Source organism: Papio anubis, chromosome 1 (genome assembly GCF_008728515.1).
Source record: "Papio anubis isolate 15944 chromosome 1, Panubis1.0, whole genome shotgun sequence".
NCBI lineage: Eukaryota > Metazoa > Chordata > Mammalia > Primates > Cercopithecidae > Papio > Papio anubis.
The window spans coordinates 199,027,263-199,050,819 of NC_044976.1; the positions used below are offsets into that span (position 1 = coordinate 199,027,263).

General features: G+C 45.2%; 2 protein-coding genes across 4 annotated transcripts in view; one reads left to right on the forward strand and one right to left on the reverse strand.

The window, feature by feature from the left end:
- Positions 1 to 6,698, reverse strand: part of TAF5L (TATA-box binding protein associated factor 5 like) — a 33,285-nt gene extending 26,587 nt beyond the window's left edge. The window contains exon 1 of the mRNA XM_003893789.5: positions 6,519 to 6,698. The gene's annotated coding sequence lies outside the window, so the exon portion shown is untranslated. The remainder of the gene's footprint in view (positions 1 to 6,518) is intronic.
- A 113-nt stretch (positions 6,699 to 6,811) lies between these two features.
- The window catches only part of URB2 (URB2 ribosome biogenesis homolog), a 33,810-nt gene continuing 17,064 nt past the window's right edge, over positions 6,812 to 23,557 (forward strand). For 2 of the 3 annotated variants that reach the window (XR_002519005.2, XM_021931235.2), the window contains exons 1-4: positions 6,812 to 6,967; positions 8,223 to 8,361; positions 12,742 to 12,918; positions 15,378 to 18,708. Coding sequence is in view for 2 of the 3 variants with exons in the window: in XM_021931235.2 (XP_021786927.1) it covers positions 8,236 to 8,361; positions 12,742 to 12,918; positions 15,378 to 18,708 (3,634 nt within the window). In the remaining variant the exon portion in view is untranslated. The remainder of the gene's footprint in view (positions 6,968 to 8,222; positions 8,362 to 12,741; positions 12,919 to 15,377; positions 18,709 to 23,557) is intronic. The other variant, XM_003893787.5, reaches the window with a different exon arrangement.

Below are 23,557 nucleotides of genomic sequence, written 5' to 3' on the forward strand. Positions count from 1 at the left end.
TTTCATCAGCTACTTACCCTACAGCCTTCCACCTACGCTATGCTAAACCTTCACCAGTCTCCTCACCCAGCCAGCTGACCCCGCTTCTGACCTCAGCAGGCTACTGAGACTTAGGATTCCTTAACTCTTGTCTGATCTAACCGGTCACTTTCCAGCACCACCCTTCATGATCTCTCAGCTGGATGTGATGCTGCTGAACTCACCTCCTACTTGAAACTCCCTTGGTCCCTCCCACTGCAAGCCTCTCTTGTGGCTCTGCCCTCCCAGTCCCGTCTGCCACTGCTTCTTCACATTCCCTGCTTCACCACACCACTATGCAAGACTTACAGTCAGATCACCTTCCTGAACTCAGTCGATTAACAGACATTTCCACCTGCAATACCTCTACCTTCTCCCGGTTTTCTTAGTCGGCTTAATGGTGCCATTATCCACCATCAAAGCAAAAACAAAACAAAAGAAAACCAAACCCCCAAAAAGCCAGTCATGATGTTAAGATTCTGTTCTCTCTCACCCTTACTTCGAAGAGGCCACCAACTCCTATTCTAAATGGGAATTCTCTCTCAACTTAAAAAAGAAATGTGGCTAGTGCAACTCAATCATTTCTGCTGCCCTATCTTGACTGTTTGCTATTTGACAGCACAAATGCTTCTCTCTCTCTCTCTCTCTCTCTCTCTCTCTCTCTCTTTAGAGGAGTGGTCTGGCTATATTGCCCAGGCTGGTCTCCAACTCCTGGGCTCATGATCCTCCCAGCTCAGCCTCCCAAGTAGCTAGGAACACAGGTGTATGCCACTAAGCCCGATTCTACAAATCACTTCTCAACTGGACTATTCCAATATTCTTCCACCTTTAGGCCCTCATCATATGGTCCTTTGAAAAGCAGCCAAAGTACATTTCAAATCTAATAACTACACCCAAGCCTAAATCACCCCAGCCCTCAGGCAGGTCGTCCCCTCCTGCCATCACTCTTCCTCAGTTCCCCTAAACAGATGGAGAGTTCCCTGAGGACAGGGCTTATCTTTGAAGCTCATCTTAAAAATAAAGTGAGTGCTATCTAGCTTCTTGGAATTCTTGAGAGTTTATTTTAAGCTCATGATCTTCTTGAATTTCTACTTTAATACTGTTTTACAGCACAGAAAATTTGCTTCTATACAAATCTTATTAACGTGGAAGAGTGTGGCACAATCTACAGAATGGCTTTCTACACTACTTACTGTGCTTGACTACATAAAGAAAACTTTCACAAATACTTTACTTGCAAACACCACTGTAGACAGAAATAGGCTGTCCTGTTCTCAAAATAAGGGGTAGCATGTTTTCCTATGTTTATCACTGTTCCTGAAACTGAATTCAAATGCAGTACATGAGGATTTGGAGATGCTTCATTAAAATATTTATATGTGTGTGTGTGTCTCAAAGTGGATGGAATGATCTTCAATTTTTCATATCAGAGCAGTACTGTCCAAGAGGATTTTTGACATATGACGGAAGTGTTCTAAGTCTGCACTGTTCACCATAGTAGTCACTAGCCACACAGGGCGACTGGGCAACGAAAATATGACTACTGCAACTAAGGAACTGAATTGTTTTAATTAATTTTAATTTAAGTAGTCATATGTGGCCAACGATTACTATATTGGACAACAGAGTTCTACAGCATGACATTACCTGGTGAAACTAATGCATCAGCATCTTAGCTTAAAAAAGTTAATTCACAAAGTTTTGCATAACACTTCTGCTTACTAATGACAAAGTCTCCAAAAGTTAGTATTTTGTTTTAAAAACACAGCTACCTTTTATTATTGCCAAACATTGTAAAGTTATTAAATACCCATTCACCTTGATACACCTTACTGGGGGGCTATCTTCTTCGACTACTAAACAATTATAAATGGAAGTATTTTATAGTGTTTTCTTTTTTTTTTTTTTTTTGAGACAGAGTCTCGCTCTGTCACCCAGGCTGGAGTGCAGTGGCCGGATCTCAGCTCACTGCAAGCTCCGCCTCCCAGGTTTACGCCATTCTCCTGCCTCAGCCTCCTGAGTAGCTGGGACTACAGGCGCCTGCCACCTCGCTCGACTAGTTTTTTGTATTTTTTAGTAGAGACGGGGTTTCACCTTGTTAGCCAGGATGGTCTCGATCTCCTGACCTCATGATCCGCCCATCTCAGCCTCCCAAAGTGCTGGGATTACAGGCTTGAGCCACCGCGCCCGGCCTTTATAGTGTTTAGAAACACTGACAACATACATCACTCTTCAAATCTTCTTCAAATTAAAAAATAAGGAAAAAGACAATTTGCTTCAGCAGAGAAACAGCAGCAGCTAATTTCTTTCTGTAAAATGTTCAACTAAAAGGTAAGCCCAAACCTATGACCACGTTTCCTTTGCAATAAGAAAATTAAAAAGAACACTTTTTAGTCAACTTTAATTTAAAAAAAGAGAAACTCTGAGGGTTATAGATGAAAATCAAACGTCTAACTATAATCTCTATCGATTTACACATATCTAAAATATATAAGGCAATATATGAATTCACTAAACAAATTCACTCCAGCTATTCATGAATATTTCAAACACCAGTGTGTGTGATGAATTAAGTCACTATGAATCATCAAATTCCATTTCCAGAGCACTTTACCTTTCTCATCTACTAAATCAGTTACAATAAGGCACTTCTTAAATCCATATGCTGTTGCTGGAAATCTCAACCCAAGCCATCAATGCCTGTTCAGGTGAGCAGAACGTCTTTTCATTCACCATCATGTATGTGCACACACACATATATATGTGTGTGTATATATATGTGCATGCACGCACACACGCTTTTTTTTTTTTTTTTTTTGGCGATCTGGAAAAATTATGTGTGGCATTTAACACTTGCACTTTGTGATACTCCCCACCCCTATCAGGAATAATGACCTAATCTTTCCTATTTTTTGGTTTCACTTATTTGGTAAGATTGAATAAATATCCCAAACACCACCGTGTTGTTCAAAATAGACTGAGAAAGAGTGCCCTGTAACAGGGGAGCCCCAAGGTTTTTGGGGGAAAACCTTGCTTGTGATCAAGCATATACAATACATACTTGAAGATAATTTTTAAGAGGGAAGGCTGCCTGGTTTCTTCATGCCTTCTGTAAGTGCTGTCTAAGCTTTGAGATTTGGAATAAAATATCCAACTCTACCGCCATTTTCCTTTTGAAATCACGGGCAGACAGGGAACATCCAAGACTTTTTTAATTTTAATAAAAAATAAAAGTAAAATAAAAGTCTTTTTATCTTGAAACAAGATCTTGCTCTGTCACCCAGGCTGGAGTGCAGTGGCACAATCATGGCTCACTGCAGCCTTGACTGAGCTCAAGGATCTTCCTGAGTCAGCCTCCTCAGGAGCTGGGGCCACAGGCATGCACACCATCACACCTGGTTAGTTAAGAAAAAAAAAAAATTTTTTTTTTTTTTTGGTAGAGATGGGGTCTCACTACGTTGCCCAGGCTGGTCTCAAACTCCTGTGCTCAAGTGATCTTCCCAAAGTGATGGGATTATAGGCATGAGCCACCACACCTGGCCCTACTTTCAACATAATACTATACTACTATAGGCACAATCTTTCCAAGGAGCTAATCTGATGTTATCTCTGCTAAGCTTAAAAACATTTACTGCCGCCAGGTGCAGTGGCTCGAGCCTATAATCTCAGCACTTTGGGAGGCCGAGGCGGGTGGATCACCTGAGGTCAGGAGTTCGAGACCACCAGTCAACATGGTGAAACCCCGTCTCTACTAATACAAACATTAACCAGGCATGGGGGCGCGCGCCTGTAGTCCCAGCTACTGGGGAGGCTGAGGCAGGAGAATCACTTGAACCCGGGAGGTGGAGGTTGCAGTGAGCCAAGATCACGCCACTGTACCCCAGCCTGAGCGACAAGAGTGAAACTCCGTCTGAAAAAACAAAACAAAACAAAATACTTTCAAATGCCTCCACTAGTGTGAAGGATAGAAAAATTGAGTGTCTACTGTGTCATTTCCAGGTTACTCTAATCTGCCTTTGTTTACCTCACTGGACCAATCCTTGGTTCTTCTTACTCTACTGGTGGGTCACGCTCCACCTTCTCCCCTCAGGGGCTCTCCAGTAGTTGGAGTCACTGCCACACTGGCACTGCAACCTGGTTTGACTAAATCCCACCCACACTTCGCAGCTCAGCTTAGTCATCTCTTCCTCCCAAAAGCTTCCTTGATCACAGTCCCTTCCACATTCGGACCTAGGGAACAAATCTGTTATCACAGAACTCAACCCTACTCTTGTCTGTTTCACACACTACCACTGCGAATACTTAACACTGAGCATACCCGGCGCTAAGAGACTTCGGGCACTTAAAATTAAGTGCTTTACACAGATTGCCTTCTTTAAATTCACAACAAACCTGACATAGGTAACATTCTTGAGACGGGAAAGCTGAGGCCCAATGAAGTCACAGTGCCAGGATGGGAACTCAGGTCATCTGGCTGAAGGGTCTGAGCTCTTACCTTCTATAGCATCTTGCTGCTCAAAGGATTCTATATATGACCAGGCGCTTCCTGAGAGAGTACAACAGTGAATGCTTACTAGATGCTTATTGAGAGAATGATCAGAACACTTACTACCTGAGAAGCCACCAGTCACATACAAAATAGGCTGGAAACTTGACTTCTAGTACTGTCCATTGAGTAATGCTGGTTTAACAGATGATCCCTAGAGTACCCTTCCAGCAAAATAAATTAGCAAAAACAAAAATCCCCTTTCTTTCCCCAGAGATGTCCTTCACAGGTGCTGACATATTGCTTGCAAAGTCAAAAACCAGTTACTGAGTAGTTAAGTGAGGCCTTTACCTAGTTTCACAGAGACAGAAGCTCAATAAGCCTCACATTTAGAGGCAGGAGCAACAAAACTATTCCAAGATACACTAATCTAATCTGTTGATGACAAAGAAAAATACTCAAAACAACCCCATCTTTTAATTTTCTAGCTTAACACTGATTTTTAAGGCAGGAAGGATTTACGATTCATTAAAAAATTAGCATGTATTCCATTTAACGCAAAAAACTTAGGACTACAGGGAACCTAGAAGGTATCTGGCAAAAAGGAAATCATAATAGCTAACATTTAGCCATTTTCATATACATCATTCTTTTTCTGGGTACCTTTAAAAAGGAAGTTTTTTGGGACGCTGAGGCGGGAGGATTGCTTGAGCCCAGGCCTGGGCAACATAGAGACACCCTGTCTCTTAAAAAAAAAAAAAAAAAAAAAAAAAACTCTACGTTTAAGTTATTCCTCATCATTGCATTTTATAGATGAGGAAACTACAGTTCAGAGAGGTTACGCAGATGGCTACATAGTTTCCATCCTAGGTCTACTGTCACCAAGCTCTATCCACTACATTATGCTGTTCCAAAGTTTAAAGATGTGGCCAGATGCATTTAACCTATTAGGCACAAAACTCCCTTTCCTACTCCCACTTCCAAGTAGAGCTGTGATCAGGAACTGGGGAACAGCCTCCGTGTCCTCTCCTACATCCCCAACTCAGGTGTTGGCACACTTGAATCGCCTAATGTAAGACATGCTCCGCCCTTACTGTTCCTCTCAGCACAGCTCCCAACTGCTTGTTAGCAGGAGTCACCATTCCGAGATTTCAATCTACAAGGTCAGTTTAGGTGCAGTAATTTAAGACAGACACCGCATGGGACTGGCACTCACCTTCTGATCCCAGAACCACAAAGACTGTGAGATCCGCATTACAACGACTTTCACAACTGATGGGAGAACTGCATGTAGCGTTCCTGCACTCCACTTCCGCTAAGTCTAAAATGACACCACTGTTTCTAACCATCCACTCACTTCGGACCAACGCCTTATCGAATACATTTTCAAAAGCCTGGCAGCTTCGCGAGCTGGATGGTGAACCCGCCCCACGCCATGGGCGCATCAACCTTACCTTGCTGTCATGAGGCTAAGAGCCCCGAGAGACACTTTGCAGCTCGGCACTCTCCTGCAGCAGCTAGTCTAACTCTGGCTCCCCCGTGTCACACACGGAGATCGACTCCACACCCACCCACGCACGATCACCATGTGCAAAGTTGAATCCCGACTTCGCCGCAAAGACATTTCCTTTTCCCCTACGTGCAAAGGAGCTGTGGAGCCGTGCTCCCTGCCTGGCTGTCGGGAACTGGGATACCTTCCCCGCGGGCGCCCGCCACCTCCTCCCGAGGCCCGGCATCCGTGCGGGGACCCACCCCTGCGCAGGAACGCGACTTCCGATCAGGTGGCCAGGCGCAGGCCGCCGCCGGCCGCAGCCCGCGACTCGGGAGGCCGAGGGCGGAGGCGCGGCCGCCGCGCCCGCGCAGAGCCGCTCACCGCCCCCCCGGCCCGCCTCCCGCGCCCCACCCCCACCGCCCGCCGGCGGGCAAGGCGCGCCAGCCAGACCCACCGCCCCGGCCCCGCCGCCGCGCGCCGCCTCGCGACCCTCCGGCCCTCCCGCCCGTGCCCGGCACTCACTGAACATCCCAGGCGGCTCCGGCTCCCCCCGCCGCCGCCGCCTCCGGGATCGGGTTGCTTCCGCCTCCGTCGTCTCTGCCGCAGGGTCTCGCTCCGATGGTCGGCTCAGCTGGGCCCCCGCGCCCCGCGGCCCGCCGCCCCGCCGCCGCTCTGGGCGGCCGCTCCATGACTGACTGACACGGAGCGGGCCGCGGGCTGGGCCGCTCGGGCCTCCAACGCGCAACCGTCTCCTCCAATGGGCGAGGCGCCTCGGCGCTCGGCTGGCGACGCCTGGCGTGCGTGCCGCCCCTCCCCGCTGCGCCGCCGGCGTCGGGCGGAAGGAGCGCGGGGCCCGGTCCCACGTGGTGGGGCTGCGGGACCGGGACAGCAGCCGCCGCCGCTGCCGCCGTCCTCCGCCGTCTACCCGGAGCTGTCTCGAGGTCAGCCCCCTACCGGGCCCGGGTCCCGAGGTGAGTCCCCACCCGCGGTGAGCTCCTACCTGCAGCCAGGTTCCGATGTGAGTCCCCCACCCGGGGCTGGTCCTGAGGAGAGCTCCCTACTTGAGGCCGGGCCCGGGATGGGGGTCCCCCAACCCTGCCCAGTTCCGGTGCCGCCAGCAGACTCTGGGCGCCAGCCGACTGGGCACGCTCCGTTCGCGAAGGCAAACTCCCTCCTGGCATCTAGCTGCTCTCCCTTGGTTCTTGTTGCTTGGTCTCTTTCTGCTGGGAAGGGAGTGCTGGCAGGGCTGTGCTGTCCGCCCTGGACTTCGCATTGCCCGGTAAGGGCGGTTGCAGGCCCGGAGAGCCGAACTCTGGCGGAGCTGGGGAGAGCATCTCGGTTGTCTTTGTAGCCAGTTCAGCAAACACCTGTTATGCACTTTGTAGCTGTCGCGGTGGCGGTCTATGGTATTGAACTTAGAAGTCAGGCATCGTTGAATTCGTTTTGGACATTTTGACAAAATAGGAAAACTGACAGCACTTGATGGTTCTTGTTCTCTGCAGTAGAGTGAAGGATAATTTAATTTCTAAAATGAAAACGTCTTAACGTTCCTTTTCTCTATAACTTTTAGGAAACTCAAAGCCAAGTTTACCAGTATTATAGTAACTGTAGGTGTTTGGTATGTTTGCTATCCCCGAGACCTAACGGTGTTTTGTTTTCTATTTTTAGTCTTTTCCTTGTGCAAGTATCTCTTGTATCTTTTTTGAAGTGTGTATGTGCGTTGTAAATTTATACATGACTGAATAAAAGTCTTAGCGGAAGGTTACTGTTGCAGCTGAAATAACAGTATTCCTTTGGGGATTTCTTTTTCACTTGGAGACACATTACTTTCTCCAGATATTGCTTATGTATCTTTTCCTCTTTCAATTTGAAACCATGTATGAATGACTCTTTCCACAAGTAATGTAAACAATGATATTGGCCTTGTTGAATTCCTGCACACTCACCTTTGTGGAAGAGATGTTTGATCGCAGTTGGAATACATATAGTCCATCTTCTGTGTGTGCAGTCCATCTTTTGCTTGCTTTTGTCTGAATTTCCCCCAGAAAATTCATGGAGTCAAGCATCTTGTATGTAGATTTACCCCGACAAATCTGTTGATTCATTAAAAACTTTTAAAAGAATACATATTAGGTAAACAATAAGATGCAATATTGTTGGCTTTCTGGTGCCTCCTCAGTCTGACCTTGTTATAGTATTTTTTTTTCCATTGTTTTTAAATTGTAGATAAAGCCTAGCCATGGCTGCTGTTTATTCTGGCATTTCCCTTAAGCTTAAAAGCAAGACAACCTCCTGGGAAGATAAACTAAAACTAGCTCACTTTGCTTGGATTTCTCACCAGTGCTTTCTTCCAAATAAAGAACAAGTAAGTTTAATGTGAAACTCATATTTTTACAGTCTGTCAAGATAATTATCACTTGTATAATTTGGATATTGACAATTGGTTAAAATAAAAAAGTAGAGAAAAAGTTGGGGAGGGAACTTTGTTGGAAGTTAAATGTAATGACAATGAAAAAAGTAATCAGTCAGGTACTTCATTAATACTTTTTTTTTTTTTTTCCTGTTAAAAAACCTCATTTAGGTTGGGGGCAGTGGCTCATGCCTGTAATCTCTCTTTTGGGAGGCCAAAGCAGGAAGATCGCTTGAGGCCAGGAGTTCTAGACCAGACTGGACAACATAATAAGATCTCATCTCTTAAAAAATATATATAAATATATATGTATATAAATTAGTCAGACATGGTGGCATCTGCCTGTAGTCCCCACTACCTGGGAGGCTGAGGTGGGAGCATCCCTTAAGCCCAGGAGTTTGAGGCTGCAATGAGCTATGACTGTGCCACTTTCACTCCCAGCCTGGGTGATAGAGCAAGACCTTGTCTCTTTAAAATAAATAAATGAACCCACCGAATTTAGCATTTCTTTTGTTTGGAGACATTATATTACAAATTAAGTATATGCATTAATGAACACATGGGTAATTAAGTTACAGAAGTTAGGTTCTAAAAGTCCATTAATAGCTGCATTTGCTTATAAATCTAAAGTGATGTTTCATAATCGGTTGGTGGTGCTTTGCTAAAAATCCTCAGGATTGGATAAAAATTGAAGGTTGGGAAGTAAAGAAATGTTAATATTTGTATAAAGTCATTTTAAAAATAGGCTAGGTACCAAGAAAGGCATTGCATTTTGTTAGAATTTCTCAGGCTTTTTAGGCTAAAAAATAGTTGGCATGATAAACACCAGGATGACAAGCTCATGAAATTGGATTAATACACATCCAGTTCCTGTTGTCAAAGAAGACAGCACAGAATGCGTCCAAGGTGGATGACGTGTGAAGTGATGATCAGGTGTGGTGCGGAGAGCAGCGGTCATAGCCAGTGCTTTCTACACCTGGCTGCACGTGGGAGTCAACCTGGCAGCATGGCCATCACCTGGCAAGTCTGCCCAGGGTGAAACAAAGGGGAGGCTCTAGCAGCTAACTGGATCAAAGTTTCTGCCGTTGTTATACTGAGAGATTTTATTCCTTCTGGCATCTGTCACTGTTCATACTGTTATTGACAGTTCTGGGATCATGAGCTGGGGTCTCACCACCTTTCTTCAATGTTTTGTGAATAAGGAAACATGACACAGTAATGGAACCTGTATAGGCACAGCCCTCCTTTTCATAAAGCACTTGTGTGATTTCATATCAACTGTGTCTGTCTCCCAGATGATGTATAATATTAATAGTATTAGAGGTTAAGCTGCAGGCAACGTGGGGGAAGCCAGGACACAAATCCCAGACTTTCGACTCTTACTTGCTTTTTTGCTTTGTGTGTCTGATACATTCTGTGGTCGTTCTGAGCAGTCTTTGTGTTTCGAACTTTTAAAACTTAGTTGCATATCTCAGAGATACTGCAGGTTTGGTTCCACATCACCGAAATAGATCACAATATTGTGAGTCACACAAAGTTTTTGGTTTCCTAGTGCATGTAAAATTTATGTTTATACTGTACTGTAGTTTATTAAGAATGCAATAGCATTATCCCTAAAAAATGTACATACCTTAATTTAAAAATATTGCCCAAAAATGCTATTGGTTATCTGAGCCTTCAGGGAGTCATCATCCTGGAGGGTCTTGCCTTAATATTGATGATCTGGGTGGTGATTGCTGAAGGTTAGGGTGACTCGCAACTTCTAAAATAAGACAACAGTGAAGTTTGCTGCATTGATGGAGCTTTTCCTTTTATGAAAGTCACAGCATTTTACCCACAGTGGAACTTCTTTCGAAATTGGACTTCTTCTCAAAACCTGCCACTGCTTTATCAACTAAGTTTAAGTTCTGTTCTCAATCCTTTGTTGTCATTTCAGCAATGTTCACAGCATCTTCACCAGGAGTAGATTCCATCTCAAGAAACCACTTTCTTTGCTCATCTCTAAGAACCAACTATCCATTCAAGTTTTATTAGTCCCGTCTTCAGGCTCCACTTCTAATTCCAGTTCCCAGGCTGTTTCCATTATATATGCAGTTGCTTCCTCCACTTCAGTCTTGAGCCCGTCAAAGTCATCCACGAGGACTGGAATCAGCTTCTTCTAAAATCCTGTTAATGTTGGTATTTTGACCTCTTCACATGATTCATGAATGTTTTTACTGGCATCTAGAGTGGTGATTCTTTCCAGAAGATCTTCAGTGTGACTTTCTCCACATCCATCAGATAAATCATTATGGCACCTATAGCATTAGGAAATGTGTTTCTTAAATAATAAGACTTGAAAGTCAAAAGTACTCCTTGATCCATGGGTTGCAGAATGGATGTTGTGTTAGCAATCATGAAAACAACATTCATCTCCTAGTCCATCTCCATCAGAGCTCTTGGTCACCCAAGAGCGGTAATCTTCTGATAGGAATTGTTTGGTTCCGATCGGTCTCAACACGGGCTTAAAATCTTCAGTAAACCATGCTGTAAACGGATATGGTATCATTCAGGCTTTGTTTTTCCATTGACAAAGCACAAGCTGAGTAGATTTAGCATAATTCTTAAGGCCCCTGGGATTTTGGGGATGGTAAGTGAGCACTGGCTTCAACTTAAAGTTACCAGCTGCATTAGACCTTAATAAGAGAGTCAGCCTGTCCTTTGAAGCTTAGAAGCTAGGCGTTGACTTTCTTCTTTAGCTATGAAAGTCCTAGATAGTGGCTGGGCACAGTGGCTCTTGCCTGTAATCCCAGCACTTTGGGAGGCAGAGGCAGGTGGATCACCTGAGGCCAGGAGTTTGAGAACAGTCTAGCCCACATGGCAAAACACCATCTCTACTAAAAATACAAAAAAAAAAAAAAAATTAGCCGGGCGTGGCGGTGGGTGCTTGTAATCCCAGCTATTCGGGAGGCTGAGGCAGGAGAATCAAACCTGGGAGGCGGAGGTTGCATTGTACCCAAGATTGCACCATTCTACTCCAGCCTGGGCGACAAGAGCGAAACTCCATCTCAAAAAAAAAAAAAAAAAAAAAAGAAGTCCTCGATGACATCTTCCAATAGAAGGCTGTTTTTTCTACACTGAAAATCTGTTTAGTTTAGCCAACTTTGTCTGTAATCTTAGCTAGACCTTCTAGATAACTTCACCTGGAACTTTTATGTTATGAAGATGACTTCTTTCCCTAAACTTCATGAACCAACCTCTGCTAGCTTCTAACTTTTTTCTCTGCAGCTTCCTTACCTCTCTCAGCCTTCATAGAATTGAAGAGAGTTAGGGCCTTGCTCTGGATTAAGCTTTGGTTTAAGGGAATGTTGTGGTTGGTTTGATCTCCTATCCAGACCACTAAAACTTTCTCCATATCAGCAATAGGGTGTTTCACTTTCTATCATTTGGTGTTCACTGGAGTAACACTTTTAATTTCCTTCAAGAACGTTTCCTTTGCATTCACAATTTGGCTAAGTGGCTCAAGAGGCTTGGTTTTGGTCTATCTCACCTTTCAGCATGGCTTCCTTACTAAGCTTAATTATTTGTAGCTTTGGATTTAAAGTAAGAGACATGCAGCTATTCCTGCCACTTGAACACCTGGAGCAGGACACCTGGAGTAGGGTTAATTGGCCTAATTGCAATATTATTGTGTCTCAAGGAATGGGAAGGCCAGAGGAGAAGGAGAGAGGGGAAAATAGCCGGTCAGGGTAATAGCATTTTGGTGGAGCAATCAGGACGCATAGAACATTTATTGATTAGGCTTACCGACTTAGAAGGACACAGTTCATGGCACCCCAAAACATTTAGAATAGTAACATCAATGATCACCGGTCACAGAGCACCATAACAGATAGAATAAGAATGAAAAAGTTGGAAATACTGGGAGAATTACCAAAATGTGGCAGAGACACGAAGCAAGCACATGCTGTTGGAATAAAGGATCTGATAGACTTGCTTGGCACAGAGTTGCCATAAACCTCCTATCTGTAAATGCAATATCTGTATCTACAAGGCACAATAAAATGAGGTATGCCTGTATAATCTCAGAAAAGGGGGTAAGACATGTTAGAGTTTCACCTGAAACTTTTAATTTGCCCTAACAAGACAAATTTGTTTTCCCGTTCTTATCCTTTAATAATAAACATTTTAAAATACCTGAACACTTAAGTAATATTACCAAAGGTAAGTTTTAAAGGAGAGGTTCGCCCCCGTGGCAACTGGATTTGGTTATACCTGTAATGTCCCTTTGATGTCTAACATCTTTCTCTCTTAGCAAGTAAGTTTATTGTCAGTGTATGTTTCCTTCAAATTCAGGTATTACTTGACTGGGCAAGACAATCATTGGTTGCCTTTTATAAGAAAAAACTTGAGCTGAAGGAAGATATTGTTGAAAGGCTTTGGATCTACATAGATAACATTTTACATAGCAGAAAATTGCAGAATCTCCTCAAGAATGGAAAGACCATTAATCTTCAGATTTCCCTAGTCAAGGTAATTCACTCTTCTGTTGTCCTGTTATGTGTTGCATGCATCTCCATTGATTTCTTCTTCATGCTGGAAACTTGTTTTAGTGTCAGTTGTATGAAGATATAGGAAATATTAAGATAGGGGAGAAGGATGTAATATTATTGGAATTATAATAATAACTCTTGAATCTGTATCATAGGCTGTAAGCATTTTGTTATTTAATATTCAAAAAAAGCTTAGAATGATTTCATAAACAGGTCATTGATTACCTTTTTAATTGGAAAAGGTAGCTAGCAAATTATGCTTCTCTGATTTGTTTTTCTTCTTCTTCACCTTTCTTTTGGCCTGGAGGGAGATCAAAGGCCAAAATCCGGACAGAAATTTCCTCAAAGGTTTTTTTTTTTTTTTACCCCACTATGGCCTTTGAGCCACAAGTGCCACTGGTGGCTTGGCCGGCAACTCGGGGCCTCTGCAGTTTTTGACTGAAAGTGATTTTAAAGTCTCGGATCAGAAGTAGGAACTTCACTGTCAAAACTGAGTGTGTTTATACACCACGAGAATAGCTAGATACGATAAAAACTACTACTAATTAGCACTTAATGTGTGCTAGACTCAAAGAAGTTTAACTTTCCTAAAGTCACATGGCTAGTTAGTGGCAGAGCTGGGATTTGAACCTCACTCTGCCTGAGTACAAAGCCTGTGCTGTGAAGCCCTAACACTGCCTCACCCTCATGAGTGTGCAGGCAGAGAGAAAATCATTAGAGGCTAGTAACGGAGAGGAACGAAGGTTGAGCTGCCTGATGGCACATAAGGCTTAACAGTTCTTGAGATTATGTTCCAAACTGGGTCACTTTTAAAAATAATAAACCAGTGGTCACCAAAGTGGCTTGTTTCAAATGGTCTTTTGGAATATGGGAAGAAAATCCTAGAATGCCTCCTTGTTTAAAAAGCGATACGTAATTTTTATTTTTATGTATGCTTCATAATTATATAAAATGTTAGTGCTGTAGCATATGTGCATAATTTATAAATAAATTACACTTATTGAGTATAAATGCAGGAAAAATCGATGAGTTGTATAATCAAAAATTTGGAGATCACCGTAATAGTGCATTGATGTTTAAGGATTTGTCATCTTTGTTACAGCTTTTCCAGAGTAACTTTAAAAGTCCACGACCAGCAATTACTTGAATAGAAATAATAATACCTATCTCATTGGGGTACCTGATAACTTAGCACCTGGGATAGGTTTGGTTCTCAGGTTCTATAAGGCTGGGAGCAAGTCACCTAACCTGCGAGTGAATGAATCTGCCTGGTTCTCATAATTTCTGGTGTTTGTGAATTTTGGAATTTTGAGAGCAGTAGACAATAGATTTGCTGAGTAATAAGCAGTAGCAACATAACATTTGCTTTTCTTTTTAAAAATTTTTTTGAGATACAGTCTCTGTCACCCAGGCTGGAGTGCAGTGGTGTGATCTTGGCTTACTGGAACCTCTGCCTCCTGGGTTCAAACGATTCTTGTGCCTCAGCCTCCTGAGTAGCTGGGACTACAGGTGTGTACCACCATGCTCGGCTAATTTTTCAGAGATAGTGTTTCACCGTGTTGACCAGGCTGGTCTCAAATGCCTGGCCTCTTGTAATCTGCCTCGCACTCAGCCTCCCAAAGTGTTGGGATTACAGGCATGAGCCACCATGCCCAGCTGCTTTCCTTTCTAAAAGAGTGTCTTTTGCTTTGGTTTTTTTAAATAGAAAAAGTATAATTGACTATAAACATGTATTTTTTTTTTCTTTTTTCAGACAGAGTCTTGCTCTGTCACCCAGGCTGGAGTGCAGTGGCTCGATTCCAGCTCACTGCAACCTCCACCTTCCCGGTTCAGGCCATTCTCCTGCGTCGGCCTCCCAAGTAGCTGGGATTACAGGTGTACGCCCGGTTAATTTTTTCATTTTTAGTGGAGTCGGGTTTCACCATGTTGACTAGGCTGGTCTCAAACTCCTGACCTCAAGTGATCCGCCCACCTTGGCCTCTCAAAGTGCTGGGATTACAGGTGTGAACCACTGTGCCTCGCCTATAAACATGTATTTTCGACCACAAGATCATAATTCAAGTGCTACTTTCCTTCTGCCTGGTAACATCTAAGCTCAGTTGCAGGTTTAGGGTCCAAGGGAAAGTGATATTTGGCATTTAAGCCCTTTAAAACCCAGCTTTAAAAAAAGGGACAACAAATTTACAAAGGCACAGATCCTTTTCTAGATTTGCATTGGTGGAAGATGGATGTGTGGAGGAATTGAAACAGGTGCTTTGCCTTATTTTGATGCACTAAGCTTATGTCAAGTTCATTGAAATATGGTAATCTGGGCATTTCTTTCTTACCAAGATGAGGGTAAGGGGTGAGTTTGTTGATTTTTTTTTTTTTTTTTGATACTTTTCTTGTGTATATGGGTTTAAGGTCAGTAATGAATTTTCTTTCTTTCTTCATGTTCAGATCATAAATGAAAGAATAACTGAGTTCTCTCTTCGGGGTTCCCAAAGAAACATCTGTGCTGTCCTTCGATGCTGCCAGGGCATCCTGTCAACCCCTGCCCTTGCTGTCATCTACACGGCCAAACAGGAGCTGATGGTGACCTTGCTGAGCCAGCTTTGCTGGTCGGCCTGCAGGCAGCCAGAAGGAGCCGTGGTAGCCCAGTTGTTTGAGGTCATTCACCTGGCCCTTGGCCATTATCTCTTGATCCTGCAGCAGCAGGTCAACCCAAGACGTGCCTTTGGGGATGTGACTGCTCACCTGCTCCAGCCATGCCTGGTCCTGAGGCACTTACTCTCCGGGGGCACATGGACGCAGGCTGGCGAGGGCCAGCTGAGGCAGGTGCTGAGCCGGGACATCAGAAGTCAGATTGAGGCCGTGTTCCGAGGAGGAATTTTTCAGCCTGAGCTGCTGTCATCCTACAAGGAGGAGCTCTTGGACCAGCAGCAAGGGGATGTGAAAGCGGGAGCCATGAAGAACCTTCTGGCTCCCATCGACACCGTGCTCACCAGGCTGGTCAGTGCTGGCTACTGTGCAGCATCCCTTCATACCTCTGTTGTGGCCAATTCAGTGGCCTTACTGTATAAGCTCTTTCTAGAGTCTTACTTCAAGGAGGGAAACCAGCTTCTCTGCTTCCAGGTTCTCCCCAGACTGTTTGGCTGCTTGAAGATTTCACACCTGCAGGAGGAGCAGAGCAAAGCCCTGTCCACATCAGATTGGACCACAGAGCTTTTGGTTGTGGAACAGCTACTAAACTCAGTGGCCAACAACAATATCTACAACATCGCTGCCGACAGGATTCGGCACGAAGAGGCTCAGTTTCGCTTTTACCGGCATGTGGCTGAGCTGCTGATAAACCATGCACAAGCACCCATACCAGCCTGGTTCCGCTGCCTGAAGACTTTGATCTCTCTGAATCATTTGATTTTGGAGCCAGACCTGGATGACCTGCTGGCTTCGGCATGGATCGATGCAGAAGTAACAGAGTTTCGAACCAAAAAAGCCCAGGAGACGCTTATTCATACCGTCTTCCAGACTTATGCCAAACTCCGACAAGTGCCACGGTTGTTTGAAGAAGTTTTGGGGGTGATCTGTCGTCCAGCTGCTGAGACACTGAGGCAGCCTGTGCTGGCCTCGGGCCCCTCCATGGTACTGTCTGCATGCCTCCTGGAGCTGCCTCCGAGTCAGATCCTGGACACGTGGTCCCTTGTGCTGGAGAAGTTCCAGTCTTTAATCTTGCCCTATTTGCAGAGTGATGCTGACATGGCCCTGAAGTCACTGTCACTGAGCTCGCTGCTGCACTGCATCATGTTCAACATGAGGAGCCTGGACAGCAGCACGCCCCTGCCCATCGTCAGACGGACGCAGTGCATGATGGAGAGGATGCTGAGGGAACTGGTGCAGCCCCTGCTGGCCCTTCTCCTGGACCCCCTAGGACCAGAGCCAGAGCTGTGGCTGCAGAAGGTCAGTGACTCTGCACTCTTGCTTGCTTACACCTGGGCCCAAGTGGACGCTATGTTAAGTTTGAACTGTAGCCAGTATCACTCTATGTCTGGGGCCCTTATAGGTGTTGCTGTGGAGATCTCGAACGTCCCTTCATTGCTCCCAGGTGTAGAAACACAGCATTGGAAGAAGATAGAGACATTTACAGCCCAGTTCAGCTCTCTTGGTAGATACTGCTTGGAACAGCTGTACCTGCAGAAAATGAGAAGGACTTTAATGCACACTAGTTTCCGGTCTGAAGAAGCCCTCCGAAGTTTGAGGTGCGATGCTGCCTTTATTATTGGTTCCAGCAGAAAAAGCTTGAATCAGAGAACAATGGCTTCCTGGGATGGCCAAATTGGGACAGTGAGTGGACTCACATACCCTGTAGCACACTGGCACTTGATTGTGTCAAATCTCACCATTCTGATATCCTATCTGTGTCCAGATGATGTGAGATACCTGGCCAGTGTCCTGCTGAGAACTTTACCAATGGGCAAAGCCCAGGAAGGCTCAATAGAGGAAGAGGCATACGTCACACTGGAAAAAATTTCCAAAGCCATCCTTCATAGCCCTCTCTTTCCAGAGATGCAGTCCCTTCATTCTGCTTTCTTACTGTGCGTAACCGCAAGATGCTCCAGCATTCTGTGTTCTGGTGCCCAGCGTGACTCAGGTCTTGTCAGTCAGCAGCTTCCCTGGCTTTTTGAAAAGGACCACATGGTTGTGGGTCATTGGGAAAACAGATTTGCAAAAGCTGGACCCGAAGGTTTAGAACCTAGAGGAGAAATTGCCAAGAACTTACTATCCCTGGTCAAGAGTGACTTCCCCATCCAGCTGGAGGGAGAGCAGTTGGAAAGCATCCTGGGGCTTTTGGAAGTGATTTCTGCTTTACAGCTGGACAGCCTCTTACCACCCTATCATGTGCATTATTTTCTTCTGTTACTGTCCATGGCCATCACCAGACTAGGATGCTCTTGCTCCTCCTCACTGGCTCTCAAGTTCTTGATGACTTGCTACCAGCTTCTTGGTTACCTGCAAAAGGGGAAAAGTGCTCGCTCTGTGTTCAAGATCATGTATGGTAGTGATATTTTTGAGATTGTACTGACTTCATTGTTCAGAGCTAGTGGTAGGTTCCCTATTGAGATGGATGATCCCACTTGGCTGGAATTCCTCCAAGTGATAGGTACATTCTTAGAGGAGCTAATGCAGATGCTCATCCAAATGAAGCTGAGCTTGTTGCTCAATTTTAGAAAAATCACCACATTCCTCTCTAGTTCCAAACCATACATGGAAGCAGCTTCTGGCAAACAATTGGAAAATCAGAACCCCCAGGGCAGGCAGCTCCTTCTGGTGTCTTTAACCAGGTTGTGCCATGTCCTGGGACCTTTCCTCAAAGAGCAGAAGCTGGGCCAGGAGGCCCCAGCAGCACTGTCCGAGCTGCTGCAGCAGGCTGTGCTGCAGACGGGAGCTGTGCTGCAGCTCTGCTCAGTGCGAGGGGCCCAGGGCTGGCACCTTCCCTCCGTCCTCATCTCATCCATCAGCACGCTCTTGGAAGCCGACCTCGGTCAGCACTGCAGGGATGGAGGAGCCAACATTTCCCACGTAACCGACAGGACGCTGCTCTCCCACGCTGCCCTCTACCAGGGTGTTTACTCTCAGATACTGTTGGAGCTGCCAGCTCTTGCGGGACATGATCAGTCTTTTCGGGCAGCCTTGCAGTTTTTGACTCTGTTCTTTTTGGCCCCAGAACTCCATCCCAAAAAGGACTCCGTGTTTACCTCCATGTTTCATTCTGTGAGAAGAGTTCTTGCAGGTAAGATATTTTCTCTTGAGCTAATTCTGTGTTATAGAGGTCTAGTTTCCACTGCTCCCCTTTTTGGAACTGGGAATAAGTGAGCACGTGATGTGTTCAAAAGGTACCACATGTGGACAGTGAGAAGATCTCTCTCCTAGGCCCAGCATGCACGACTTCATGCCCTCTATTTACATTCTAGGCATACATTAGCAATTACCGCTACAAATAGTTCCCTACTTTCTGTGCAAACAGCAGCCTCCTCCGTATGTTGCTCTGTACCTCAGTTGCTCACTTCTTTTGGAGGTTGTTCTGTGTAGGTTTTTAGTTTTGAAATCTGCTCCTCTTCAGCTTTTTAGCCTTTAACTTGTCCTGGCTGCAATGAGATACATAGATACCTGCATCCTTAGTAGACTCTTATGTATCAGACTTTCAATGCCATAAATTGACTTTAAAAAGGTACAAATCAGAGCCAGGCGTGACAGCTCATGCCAGTAATCCTAGCACTTTGTGAGACTGAGGGGGCAGATTGCTTGAGTCCAGGCAACATGGCAAAACCCCATCTCTACAAAAATTGGCCAGGTATGGTGGCATGTGTCTGTCGTCCCAGCTACTCAGGATGTTGAAGTGGGAGGATCACTTGAGCCCAGGGAGGTCGGTGCTGCAGTGAATCTTGATCCTGCCATTGCACTCCAGCCTGGGTGACGCAGTGAGACCCTGTCTCATTAAAAAAAAAAAAAAGTACAAATCACTTAATGTCTTTTTTTTTTTTTTCTTTTTTTGAGACAGAGTCTCGCTCTGTCGCCCAGGCTGGAGTGCAGCGGCATGATCTCGGCTCACTGCAATCTCCACCTCCTGGGTTCAAGTGATTCTCCTGCCTCAGCCTCCCAAGTAGCTGGGACTACTGGCATCCGCCACCACGTCTGGCTAATTTTTTTGTATTTTTTAGTAGAGACAGAGTTTCACTGTGTTAGCCAGAATGATCTCGATCTGACCTCATAGAGAGTTTCACTGTGTTAGCCAGGATGATCTCGATCTGACCTCATGATCTGCCTGCCTCAGCCTCCCAAAGTGCTGGGATTACAGGCCGGAGCCACCGTGCCCAGCCAAATCACTTAATTTCCAAAGAGCCTCTTACAGTTCCTTGAGGGCAGGACTGTGCCTGCCTTAGTTCACACACACAATCACCCCCACCCTGCCCATATTGGGGTGCTGCCAGGTACAGGTGCTCACTAGACCAAGGCAACCTACGATGTCATCAGAGTGTTTGAGTCTGAAGGCAGCCTTCCAGGCAGCAAACTAGGACCTCATGCACAGTCCCAAAGCGAGAGAGCTCATGTCTTCCTGCACAGAGTCGACCTTTACAGCCCCCTTGGTGAAAGGTTAATGGGTTACTAGGCAGCCATTAAAATTATAATTCTGAAACCTCTTATGAAGACAAGGGCTAGAAGTATATAGAAAATATTGTTAAGCAAAAAAAGTACAATATGAACTGTTAAATATGCCACAGTTACAACTATGTAAAATATATATTCATGCAGAAAAGGGCTAGAAAGGCATCCAAAAATTAAAATAATTATTGCATTAACATGTGTTGTATTAGTGCAGTGTAATAGGTTGTGATTGTTGCTATTTTATTATTTTGTACCACTTTAATGTTGCATTTTAATAAGAATAAATCAAAATACTTTTCTATGATTTAAACTTGCCATAAGCAGGGAATAGATGATAATGTTTTTGGAGGCCCATTTAGAGTTTGTTGAGGTTTTCCTCTAAATATAGCGAAAGACAATTAAGATTTGTTACCTTTATTAGGGTATACAAATAAAATACACTTTTACTCCTCCCAAACAAACAGTTAATGGAAGAGATTTCTTCTGTTTCAAGATGGCACACACCACAATTGTGGGGGGTCTTTTCTTTTTTGTTTTGGTGGTAACAAAAGGGCTGGGGTCAGGTCAGTCTTTTGAGGTGAGGTCTGCAAGTCAGGCAAATCTGACCCTCGTTCATGTCACGTTAACGTCCGTGTTAAGCACACGTTAAGGTCTGTGTTTCTGGGTGGAGAAGCTGTGACGGATGGGGCCACAGGCGTGCCTTTCAGTACGTGAGGGTTAAATGGGTTCTCGCAGAAAGTAGAGCCATCTGGTCTGCCTGTGCCAGCGCCAGAACTGGAGTGCCACGGGCCAAATCATGCTGCTGTTGTCTCCCTTTCAGTAACTGTCTCTGGCTGGATTGTGGATTAACCGAAAGGCTCTGATATTACATTGTTCTGTCTTACTGTGTCAGGGTGTCTTTTAGTGAATGGTGTTCACCTTCTTAATGGGGGCTAAAATCGAGTCTTTTATTAAGCCTAATTATAGTGTTCTAAGTGACTGGCCCAAGAAACGGCAGCTGGTGGTCTGAAGCTCTGCCCTTGTGCCATTTAGTTAAACAGAATATTGTGTCCTCCTTTTCCTCTTCAACCCTGCTGAGTTGAGGCAGTCTCTTTTTTTTCGAGACAGAGTCTCGTTCTGTCACCCAGGCTGGAGTACCGTGGCACAGTCTTGGCTCACTGCGACCTCCGCCTCGCGGCTTTGAGCGATTCTCTTGCCTCAGCCTCCCGAGTAGCTGGGATTATAGGTGTGTGCCACCACACCCAGCTAGTTCTTGTATTTTTAGTAGAGATGAAGTTTTACCGTGTTGGCCAGGCTGGTCTCGAACTCCTGACCTTAAGTGATCCGCCTGCCTTGGCCTCCCAAAGTGCTGGGATTACAGGCATGAGCCACCGTGCCTGGCCGAGTTGAGGCAGTCTTTAAGTCCTAACTGTATGTCCCTGAACTTTTGGTACCTTATTTCCCCAGGGAAGAGCCCCTCGGTCACAGCGTGATCAGGGTTGGGCAAGGCCAGACTGGTACACTGTGCCCTCAGTTCATGGGCCTGGGGTGTTGCTGTGTACAGGTCTCTTCCATCTGAGCTGTTAGACACTGTCCAGGGAAGTGCCAGAATTGTGAGTGCTCCAGAAGAAATGCCAAATGAGGAGTGGCCTAAGGCTTTGGGCAGGAAGAGGGAGTGTGAAGAGGGACCGTGCAGGTGCCCCAGCCATGGAGTTCTCCCTGTGTCCTTAAAGGTGGCTCAGAGGTGGGCTTTTGAAAAGAATGCCTTCTGATAGTAGAACAGAGGGCCTGAATTCAATTACAGAAACCAACATTTCTAAAAATGCTTCTTGGCTGGGAGTGGTGGCTGGCATCTGTAGTCCTGCACTTAGCGGGAGGCTGAGCCAAGAGATCACTTGAGGCCAGGAGTTTGAGACCAACCTGGGTGAAAAAGCAAAACCCCATCTCTACAAAAAGCCCGTGCGGGTAGCATGCACCTGTGGTCCCAACTACTCCGGAGGCTGAGGCGAGAGGACCCCTTGAGCCCAAGAGGTCGAGGGTGCAGTGAGCCATGATTGTGCCACTACATTCCAACCTGGGTGATGGAGTGAGACCCTGTCTCCAGAAACATAAAAAAACAATTAAAATGCTTGTATGTTTGAGGCTGTGTCCTGCTCTGGAGATGAGTGAGGTATTGATTTTGGCCTTTGTAATTAAGTAAACAGACATTCGCACACATCACAGGGTAAAGGTGGGGGAGACGCCGTAAAGTGAACCAGAGCTATGGGACTCGGTGGAGAGGCCACATACAGGCCACGTGTGAGTGGCCCTTGAAGCGTAGCTAGGGCAGGTGGAAATGGGAGCCTTTCGTGTGAGGGCACTGTGTTGTGAACTCTGGCCTTTTTTTATTTGCCAGCCACAGGAGTTGGTGCTGTTATGCCCACTTCACTGATGAGGGAGTTGAGGCTCAGATAAATCATGGGTCCAGGGTTTTACAGCTTATGGGAGACTTGGATCTAGATCTTTACCTCCCAAAAGTCCACTTTCCCCCAATGCTGTAAATAGTAAGCAAAGACGGGAAAGCAGGACGGTATTCTGGCAATGTGGAATAGGCAGGTGGGGCTGAAGCACTGGCTGGAAAGATGACCTGGGGCCAGATGATAAAGGGCCTTGAGTGCCCTGGTTTTGGGCGTTATTGTGAAACTGTGGGCCTGAGGACACTGGGGATGATGGGAAACAGCTGGGTGACTTCCTGACCGTCATCCAGGCCTGAAAAATGGAGCTCTCTTAATCTTTATGACTTTCTCATCTGTTTAAAATATCACCCACTCTTGCACCCCTACCGATTTTATAAAAGAAACACAAATAAAGTAGAGAAATAAAATACTGTTGACCCTTGAACAACATAGGGGTTAAGGCACCAACCTTCGGCACAGTAAAAAATTCCATGTGTATCCTTCTGAAACAATTCTATTTAAAAAATCTTATATTACTTTTGACTCTCTGGAAATTTCCAAACTACTGATAGCCTACTGTTGACCAAAGCCTTACTGATAATATAAACAGTCGATTACCACGTTTTGTGTATGTATTTATGTATTCTTACAATCAAATAAACTAAAGAAGATGTTATTAAGAAAATAATAAGGAAGAGAAAATGTATTTGCCATTCATGAAGTGAAGTATATTATCATCAAGGTCTTCATCCTCTTCATCTTCACGTTGAGTAGGTTGAGGAGGAGGAAGAGGAGGGGTTGGTCTTGCTGTCTCGGGGTGCCAGAGGCAGAAGAAAACCCATGTGTAAGTGGATCCATGCAGTTCAAACATTGTTCAAGGGTCAGTGGCACAAAGCAATAATCACTGTCTTCTGTGGTTCGGAGTTTACCTCCTAAGCATGGCTGTCGTCTTCTGTGTTTGTGTGTGTACACACAATGCACAGGTGCAGCTGTGTGTGTGAGAGCATGGCATCACACTAAATACGTGTACCTGCTTTTTCCACCAGTGCTTGTATCACCATG